At 35.3% G+C, this 10,844-nt stretch overlaps 1 protein-coding gene across 1 annotated transcript in view; it reads right to left on the minus strand.

The window, feature by feature from the left end:
- Positions 1-10,844, minus strand: part of LOC140522564 (ankyrin repeat domain-containing protein 26-like) — a 48,491-nt gene that overhangs the window by 7,472 nt on the left and 30,175 nt on the right. Inside the window, exon 11 of the mRNA XM_072637963.1 lies at positions 9,612-10,583. Coding sequence (XP_072494064.1) covers positions 9,612-10,583 — 972 coding nt within the window. The remainder of the gene's footprint in view (positions 1-9,611; positions 10,584-10,844) is intronic.

Genomic DNA, 10,844 nt, shown 5'->3' on the forward strand with positions numbered 1-10,844 from the left:
TTCTAAAGAGGATGCTTTTCATCAATTCCAGATACAACTGTAAATGTTAGTTAAAGCATAGTTTGTAAAACCCAAACAAATATAATGAGATTTGAAAACGATTCATCTTACTTTAAACAACAAAGCTTTCCTGAGATTTCACAACAAACTCTTTCTTTTTTTTTAAATCAATGAAAGTTCTCATTTGATTTCAATAAAAGTATTACCTATACTAATAATATTAATAAATTTAAAAATGGTAGAAATGCATAGTATGAATAGAAAGGGGGTCAAGTTTTCCAACATACAACACCGTGGTGGAACGCTGGCTTTTCTCCTTTCTCTAGAGCCAATGGAAAAGTTCCCTTCATCTTCATTCCGCCTCAGTGTTGGCGCAACTGGCCCATGTTGTAAGCATTCCTGTGCTGAGATGTCTATATATGTATTCTCAGGTAAGACTGGAAAACTACTCTCCAAATCTCTTTCTACTTGACTACGTGAGATGCAACCCGTCAATTGGTTTAGATTATGAGCCAGGTAATCTTTTCTGTGGTACACAGGAAAAAGAACCCTCCTCATTCTTCTGAATTCTGCTGCCCTTTCTAGATTCACTCCTATTTCTCATCTTTGCTTCCACACTTCTCCACTGAATGATTACAACAGCTGCCATTTCTTCATCTCTTATTCCTATTTCATTCGTCTATTTACCTAGGATTGTTCACTTATTTATTTCATATGTACTGTGATTTAATTGGTATGCGGAATTCTCAGTGAAAAATTCCATCTCTCAATGCAAGGAATTCCTGCCCTCAACCTGCAATTGAGAATCTGCAACTCTAAGAGTCTTGGCGAATGACTTCGAGTACCCAGAGGTTACAAGGCTGGCCCAGGTTCACACCGTCATTTATGTTAGTGTTGGAAATCTGTATTACCTTCCCACTACCTAAAATGCATTCCCAATAGGCACAAGTTCTCTCTGCCAAAATCTTTTTTCTAAGTCCATGACTTCACTGAAACATAGGATTCTCTTGCTCTTATCTGATTTGTCATTTATTATCCTTTCACAGTGTTTGTCTTTCCTCTTCTATCTCATGACTACCACTTTAGTCTTGGACTAGTACCGCAAAGAGAGGATTAAAAATTGAGGGGGGTGGATATTTTAATCCAACTTTCTCATTTTCCACATTGGGAAACAAGCACAACGATATTGTCACTCGCCTGTGGTTTAATTAAAACCAAAAGGACTACAGGGTCTTTCTGTTCTAGTTTTACCCCTACACCAAACCTTACTACAAGATGCTAAGTAAATCGTTATAAAACACTGTTTAGATCATATAGGGACTGCTATGTATGGGCCAGGAGATTGAGGCTAAAATTCTCTGCCTTCTTTCGTCTAAAATCTGACCTCATTCTTTTTTCCCCAACTTTTACTTCTAGTTTCTTTACAGCAACCCTCCTCACCCTCCTGTGCTTCTTCTAGTTTCCTGGACTTTACTGCACATCTGTCCTGTTGATCCCTTCCCATATCTCAAAGGGAACTCATATTTCTAACCTTTCTTCAAAACTTTTCTTGGTATCTTGCAACAATGATCCTTGCCTTCACCATATTCTTGGATATTTTGTTCGGCAGCACACAGAGAGTATGCCATTCTTGTTAGTTTTGAAATTTTGTACCATCACTCACTTACATCTTTTATTATTTCAGTATCTATCGGTGATATATTGTGTAAGAATATAGCAGGAATTCAATAAATACTTTTTCACCGTAGATTTACAAGAGCTGACTAGGCTAGAAGTAAGGAGCAACAACTGCAGTAAACTCGCTTACGATCGTCAGAGTGTTAGAGCAAAAAGGGGCCCTAGTGTTGAGCTAGTTCATCATTTTAGAAACGAGGAATCTGAAGCCTAAAGACAGAAAACCATTTGTCAAAGTCATATGGATGGCAAGGTCCTGAGGCAGGGCTCAAAATCTGGGAAAAAGGCACTTTCAGGTGTAGGTTTTATACGTGTGTGTGTATGTGTCTGTGTGTGTGTGTGTGTGTGTATGCAAAACATAAATTGAATTTACCTATTTGTCACTTGTTCCAGTAGAGTTGCTAAGTCAGTAAATTTGCATTGAGTAGTATTTTGTGTTGAGAAGAGCAGGACTGGATTAAATACCATCTGCTCTAATCTCCAGCTATAGTGATCTCTACTTTTTATAAATACTTACATGCTTACAATTCAGTTAGCAATTGTTAATATGCTACCACGTATTATAAAGGAACTTCCTATATTTTGCGCTGGCATCCCAGAGAGAATGCACATTCTTCAAGGAGAGAGGACATGTCTTCCACATAATTTTGGTAACCCAATCTGCACCTATCATAGGGTAATTTACATAATTGGCATTCACTAATTGTTGTCCGTCCTTCGTTGACAAAGAAGACCATGCCATCAGAGAAATAATGACATGATTTGCACTTCACTCTGTTTTTTTGAGTGAGGGAGAACTGTGCAGGTCACCAGCCTCATTTCTCCTCCAAAGTCGTCTGAATCCAGTGACCAGATATTCATCAGTATGACTGGAGATGACCCAAGATGAGGCAATTGGTGTTAAGTGACTTGCCCAAGGTCACACAGTTAATGAGTCTCAAGTGCCTGAGGTGAGATTTGAACTCAGGTCCTCCTGACTCCTGCACTGGTGCACTATCCACTGCACCACCTAGCTGCCCTTCATTCACGAGTGAATGAAGTGTTGAACCACAAAGAAATAGTCATTTGGATCAAGTATCTTATAGTGGAAATTGTCAGGGAAATTAGAAAAGCAATGGCTTCAGTTTGCCCTGAATTGCAGTTAACTGTGCTAATTCATATTGCTAAAGATGGACTCTAACTTATTGCTTCCTAGCTATATATTCTAGGGCTCACTTCACACCTAGTTTCTTGACTGCAGCCTGATGCCAAAAGCTTTTGAAGGTTAATATTTTAATCAATATGGGTTAAAAAGAAGATGAGGCAAAGAAAGAGAATGAGTGGCAGGGGAGGTAATTGGGAAACAAAACTTATTTCATTCCAATACTGTCTTCTGAAACTTAGAAAAATTTCTCAAGCATAAAAATATGAAAGAAAAGAAGTTTGCTGAAGAATGAGATTGGATCTCACGTTTATTTCTTAGATAAGACAAGTATACTGAAGCTAATCAAGTAAGAGAACACTTTTGTAACATTAGGAGGAACTTATCAAAATGTGGGAGGCAATGATTATTTGCATATAATGGACATTTGCCTTTACGTTTTCAGAGCAGAGAAACAAGAATTTATTAAGTGCCTACTATGTGCCAAGCACCATGCAAACACTTTTACAATTATAATCATTTGATCCTCACAACAACCCTGGGAAACAGAAGCTTTTATAATCCTCATTTTATAGTTGAGGAAAGTAAGAAAGATTAAGTGACTTGCATAGGATCAGATATATAAGGATCTGAGGTCACATGTGAAGTCAGGACTTTCTAACCCCACACCCAATATTCTATCCATTTTTCCCTCAAGGTACGTCTAAGCAGAGAAAAAGCTCATCATCAAAACCTATTTTGGGCCACTTTGGCATAGATTTCGATGACTTTACCATCGGTAATGGGTACTCGCTTGAAAATGTGTTTTGGAGCATATGAGAAATATCCATTTCTGTACTTTTTGGCTGGTGTAATGAAGAATGCCACACCTGTCACTGCCTATAAGTGTGAGACAGCAACTGATGATGGAAAAATATATTCCATAGTAATAAAGGGAACACTTTAGGAGAATTTGACTGAAACTCTTCTATGCTTAACGTTGCTTTCATTCTAATGATTTTTAATAATAACAATAAAATGATTTAATGCTAAATTTCTATTTGCCCTTCGGGAACTCTGGGAAATTGAAAATTTATAAAAAGTCAGACTAGAAATTCTCAAAGTGCTTTAGTCCAAATATCACCTTGGAGAAATTTTAATTTCAGTCAAAACTTCAGCTCATGGCAAAGTCAACAAATAGATACTTAGTTTTCTTCTTCCTCTTCTTCCTCTTCATTTTCTTCTACTTTTGTTCCTCTTCTTCCTCTTACTATTCTTCTCCTTTATCTTCTTCTTTTACTGCTACTACTACTACAACTGCTACTACTACTACCATTTCTAGTGCTACACTATCACCATTTCCACTACTATTACTCCTAGTACAATAATAACAATTACTTCTACTACCTACATGCTGTGAAAAGGAAGTTCTATCGAAAATAATGGAGTATAAAAAATCCCTGTCCTCATGAAATTACAATCTAGTTGGGTAAACAAGACTTAGACACAGGAAATGATAGTTTGAGAACAGATGTGAACATCATAAGAAAATAAATATAGAGTTAAATACTAACCTATATGTTGACAATGAAAAAGTGGAGCTCAGAAGATTAAGAAATCAATAGGGCTGAAAAGTCACAACAGACTTGTGGCAAAAGAATGATAAGTTTGGAATTCAAAAGCTTCTTGGAGGTGAAGGTGGGTAGGCAGCCTACATGGGGAGGTGTAACTAATCAAGAACAAAAACATGATGAAGTTAGGGAGATGGGAATCAACAGGGTGAGATCAGTTTGATTTAGAGGATAATTATGAGAATATCCATCTAATTACTTTAATTCTCAATTTCAGTTTGCATGCATAATTTCCATATTTACAAATTGTGAAGAAATATCATTTTCCATTTTTTCGAGGAGTAGTTTCAATAAAAGCATACAAATAACTTCTACTTCACAGAGCTGTTTTGGAGATTAAATGAGAAAATGAATGTAAAGGGCTTTCTAAATATAAAGTCGGATAGAAATGAAAAATACTTCCTTCGTTGTGTCAGGATGGATAAACAAAATTGTCAACCCCATAAAAAGTGAATAATATTACTAAAATTTCAGTGTACAAATGGTGGAGGTTATAGGTTTTGTTCTGTCAGTTTAAATGAAAGGCACAGGGTTCATAAAATATGTAATATTGGTGAAAAAAGAAATATCACGCTGAACACATTTTTCATAAATGGGAAGTTACTGATTTTTTGCATGCACACTTTGTTTTTGGCTTCATCTCTTTCCTTCGGTAGTTTTTTTCTCAACTTCAAAATCATTTCGAGCAAATGATGTAACCTCTAGTGAAGTGTCGGTTTTGTGTTGTTCTTTTAAGAAATCAGCAAGTTCTTCTTGCCTTCGTACTGTAGTCTGATGGAGATATGTCCAAATAATTTCTCTTACTGACTTCATGAATCAATATCAGCTCATATAAAATGAATATACCTACAAAATTAGTTGATATCAATATTCTCACATGCACCTAAATTTCATCAACGTATTCATAATTATCATAGATTAGAGCTAGAAAAAATCCAAGGGACTATTTAATAAAAGTACCTCATTTTGCAGACGAGAACAACTAAGTCTTAAGAGGTTAAATGACTTATCCAAGGTCATAATGGTAATAGTTAATAAAGGAAAAGATTGGAACTTGCCTTCTGAGATTGCAAAACTCTTTTGACTATATCACTCACCCTCCATTCAGCATGGATCAAATGCTATCCTCCGACCTGCTGAGTACACTTCTCATAAAGCAGTTCATTCAGCCTGATTTCCCCATTATCTCTTTTTGAGAAGAATTATATCACCTCCAAAGCTTCTTAGGAGCTAATTTTTTTATGCACAATGCACATGGAAGGTGATGGAATAAGGTAGGGAAGAATATACAGTTTCTTATACTTGAGAGAAACATTAGGAGTTTCCCCTTCTATTTTTGAGAAAAGGTAACAATCTTATTTCTATGCAACTGTAAGAAAAGGTTTCATTTTCCTTGCTCTCATGGTTTCCCCTGGAGAATGAACATAAGCACTGATATGCTTGTCAGGCTTGGTAAAAGCACTTGATATGAATGAACTGGTCTGCCCAAAGCCAAAATAACCACAAAAAAATAAGGTTTTTTAAGGTGAAGGCTACACTTCACATCTTCCACTGTCTTTGCCAAGTCTTCAAAGCAGTTCCTTTTTCTGTCCTGATAGGAATTACACTTCTGGTAGCAGTTCATGGACAGAAAAAGAGGAAACTATCGAAAATATGGTAGTTCTCATACTTATGTATATATAGTGTAGTGCAGGGTCTCAGTTTTGTAGAAAGGAGGCATGCCATTTCATTTTCTACCCTAGAAGGAAGATGTACATACATGTATTCAAGCATACATATATGTACATATACGTACATATGAATGCATGAATATGTACACACAGAAATGCACACTTGTATATGTATATACAGATATGCTACAAAAAATCCTGTTGGTTTTCACTATACAGCAAAGCAAATGATTCTAAAATTACTTATAACAAACGAAACCAAAAATCAAAAGAAATCAAAACTTTTCTCTTTTTAGATAAGATTAATTCCCTTGTAAAAATAAATTTAACTAAAGTTTGATAAATTTTTTTAATGCAAATGCAAAACCAATGTATAGTTGTGAAGGATAAAATTGACATAATTAATTGAATTTCTACAAGTAAACTAAATTCTTGTATGGAATGACTAGATTCAAATACATGATCATACACAATTAAGCAAAATTTGAAAAAATATTTATACAAAATTGTTACCCAGTATAATATTTGGTAGACCTGCTAGCCACTGCATATATGAAAAAGCACATATAATGAGAACATCTATTAGACTGTGAAACTATTCATCATCAACAAATAAAATCAGTGATTCCAGAAACTCTAATTTTGCACACTGAGCAAGAACTGTTAGTAAAACATTGTTTTAAATGGAGATAAATAAAGAAATTAGTAGGGAAGCAAAAACAATTTTTTTGAAAAATGGAATTAGTACCACAGGCAAAAAAATTAATGCTTAATGCATAATCATATCCTTTTTGAATAGAATTATTGTCCTCAATTTTAAAGGAAACTAGTAATTGATCTTTGGAATTTCATTAAAACTTTATCCAGATGTTTCTAAAAGTAGTTCACAGCAGGTTGAATTAAAAGTAGTCATACTGATGAGTATGGTTAAATAGTTATAAAAAGGGTAACTGTAAGGTCCAAAACTTGCAAAATAAGCATGCAATGGTCTCAGGCCACAGAACAGCTCCAAAAAGATTTTGAATATCAAGTAAGAGAGTTGCAGGAATAACTGGGAAGAGAAATGAGAGCAATGCAAAAAAAATCATGAAAAGCAAATAAACTGCTTGTTAAAGGAGACCCAGAACATGCTGGAGAAAATGAAACCTTTAAAAGTAGGCTAACTCAAATTGTAAAAGAGGTCTGAAAAGACAATTAGGAGAAGAAGGCTTTCGAAAGTAGAATTAGTCAAATGGCAAAGGAGGTTCAAAATCGCACTGAAGAAAATACTTCTTGAAAAATTAGAATGAAGAAGATGGAAAGTAATGACTTTATGAGAAACCAAGGAATTACAAAGCAAAACCAAAAGCATGAAAAAGTAGAAGACAATGTGAACTGTCTCATGAGAAAAGCAACTGACCTGGAAAAATAGATCCAGGAGAGACAATTTAAAAATTATGGGACTACTTGAAACCTACGATCAAAAAAAAAAAAAAAGAGCCTAGATATCAGCTTTCATGAAATTATCACGGAAACCTGCGCTGCTATTCTAGAACCAGAGGGTAAAATAAATATTGAAAGAATCGACCAATCACCCGCTGAAAGAGATTCGAAAAGAGATGCTCCTAGGAATATTGTAGCCAAATTCCAGGGTTCTCAGGTCATGGAGAAAATATTGCAAGCAACTAGAAAGGAAGAATTCAAGTATTGCGGAAATACAATCTGGATAACACAAGGTCTAGCAGCTTCTGCATTAAGGGGTCGAGGGCTTAGAGTATGATATTCCAGAAGTCAAAGGAACTAGGCTTTAAACCGAGAATCACCTAGTCAGCAGAACTGTGTATAATACTTCAGGAGAAAAAATGTCATTCAACGAAATACAGGATTTTCAAGCATTCTTGATTAAAAGACCAGAACTGAATAGAAAAGTTGACTTTCAAACACAAGAATCAAAAGAAGCATGAAAAGCTAAACAGGAAAGAGAAATCCTAACGAACTTACAAAAGTCGAATTCTTCACATTCCTACATGGAAAGATAATATTTGTAACTCTTGAATCATGTCTCAGTATTTGGGTAGCTGGAGGGATTATATACATATGTCTATCGACAGAGTGGACAGGGTGAATTGAATAGGAAGGGATGATATCCAGAAAAATAAAATTAAGGGATGAGAGAGGAATATATTGGGAGGAGAAAGGGAGAAATGGAATGAGGCAAATTATCTCTCATAAAAGAGGCAAGAAAATGCTTTTTCAATGAAGGGTAAAAGGGGGGAGGTGAGAGGGAGAAGGTGAAGCTTACTCTCAGCACTATTGGCTTAAGGAGGGAATAACAAGCACACTCAATTTGGTATGAAAATATATCTTCCACTACAAGAAAGTGGGGAGAATGGGAGAAGTGTGGTGGGGGAATGATAGAAAGGAGGGCAAGTGGGAGGAGGGAGTTGTTAAAAGTAAACAATTTTGGGGGAGGGAGAAGGTCAAAAGAGAGAATAGAACAAATGGTGGGCTGGATAGGATGGGGGGAAAGATAGGTAGTCTTACACAACATGATCATTATGAAAGTCTTTTGCAAAACTACGCATTAATAGCCTGTGTTGAATTGCTTGTCTCCTGAGTGAGGATGGGTGGGGAGCAAAGAAGGGAGAGAAGTTAGGACTCCGACTTTTAGGAACTATTGTTTAGAATTGCTTTTGCATACAACTGGAAAATTATAAATAGAGGTAATGGGGCATACACATTTTTCTTGCCATGCAAGACAAGAGAGAAGAGGGGTATAAGGGAAGGCAGGGGTGTGATAGAAGGGACGGCAGGCTGGGGGAAGTGGGTCATCACAATGCACGGCTTTTTCGGGTGGGGAGGGAAGAGATGGGGAGAAAATTGGGAACTCTAAATTTTGCGGAAATGAATACTGAAAACTAAAAAGAAATGAACATTTTAAAAAGGGTAACTAATATTTCACAGTAGTTCAATTGAGATGTCTGACTTGAACTGTTATATTATTACAAGAAAAATTTTGTAGGATTTTCTTAAATTTTATCATGTCAAATTATTTATTCCATTGTATAATTAAATTGGAATATTAGGCATATTATTAGAATGATAAATTTATCAGTATTTATGGAAAAGTAACTAACCTATTTACTAAATCAAAATTACGTGGACTACATAATTTCTTTAGGTAGAGTGAGTCATCTTATCTAAAAGATGATTAAATCATTTCATTTTTAATTTATTTTACACTATTATTGTGATATTTATTATTATTCTCATTTATTCAATCAATTCTTTTGATTTTATTGGATTGTGTTACCAATTTTATAACTGTTATATTTGTATTTCATTATTTTATTATGGCCTACATCCTACTATTGATTCTTATTCTCCTGTCTTACATATCAGAATTTTTACAAGGAAAGTTAGTCACATCATCTGCCAGCTATAAATTCAAATTCCTAATTTATCTTCATGAATATTACCTTGACTTTCATTTCAAAATGTTAAATACTTATCCAATTACATTATTTAAAGACCTACTTTTATTTCTGCTTTCTCCTTTTTATGTTTGTGCACCTTCTCTCTTAAGTAGTTATATTTCCTGGGTAATTCTTCATTTCTCTCTTTTCTCATAAGAGCTTGCTTTCCAGTATCACCATGAACGTCATGGCAGCAATCCATAAACTGTCCACAGCTCTCACTCATTACCTTTTCTTTAACGAAACATTTGTTTTGGGCATCTTCAAGCTGTTGTTGAAGTAATACATTTTCATTCTCGAGTTGGGCTAATCTTTTTTGGATAGATTCATGTTTGAAAATATATTTGTCCATTTTTTCCTTTTCTACTCGATTTAGGTGTTCAAGTTCATTTGCTTTGTGTTGGGTCTGGTTTAATTCTCTCTGTGTAGTTTCTAAAGTGAGTGTCTTTTCTCTGAGGGAATCATGTACACAGTTTAGCTCCTTTTCTAAACTGCTGGTTTTACCTTCAGCCTTCCAGAGCTTTTGAGAAAGAACACCATTGTTCTCTCTTAGACTACCCAAGTGATGAATTAGTTCGTCCTGTAAACGAAGCAGCTCGTCTCGTTCTCCCTGAATGGTTTGTTCAAGGTCTTGATTAGATTTGATAGGATTTGATATCTGACTTCGTTCATGATCGTGAAGAGCAGAAGTCAGACGGGAACGATATAGAGCAATTACTGTCTCCAGTCTGTCTGTGCTTCGTTTTGCCTTCTCCAATTTAGAATTCAGCACTTCATTTTCCGTTGTCAGAACGTTTAGTTGTCCGCTGTATTGGGATGTGATTTTTGTTAATGCTTCTTCCTCCAGTTGTAATTTCTTTTGAAGTTCATCAATCGTTTCTTTTAAAACTTCAGTGTCTTCTGTAAATTGATTTTCTTTTCCCTGAAGCTCCATTTTTACTCTGTGGAGTTCCATTTTGAGCATGACAACTTCATCCTGTAGGATTTGATTTTTATCCGACAGATCTTTTCCTTTTTCATTGCTTTCAGGAACCTAAACAAAATAAACAGGAAAAAAATGATACTCAAAATATAATTATGCATTCTGATTTGTCCTTGCTATTTCAAAATAAAGCACAAGGTGCCAAAAAGCATAGCACATTGAAAGAAAAAGTAAATTGAGGGAGTTTCACCAATATCACATTTCTGTCAGACTCAATTTTCCCAAAGAACAGTTCTTAAAAGTGTTTCATCAATCAGAACATATATACTGTATTTTGGGGGCCCAAATCTGTCTGCCATTCAGCATATTTGA

Source organism: Notamacropus eugenii, chromosome 2 (genome assembly GCF_028372415.1).
Source record: "Notamacropus eugenii isolate mMacEug1 chromosome 2, mMacEug1.pri_v2, whole genome shotgun sequence".
Classification (NCBI taxonomy): Eukaryota; Metazoa; Chordata; class Mammalia; order Diprotodontia; family Macropodidae; genus Notamacropus; species Notamacropus eugenii.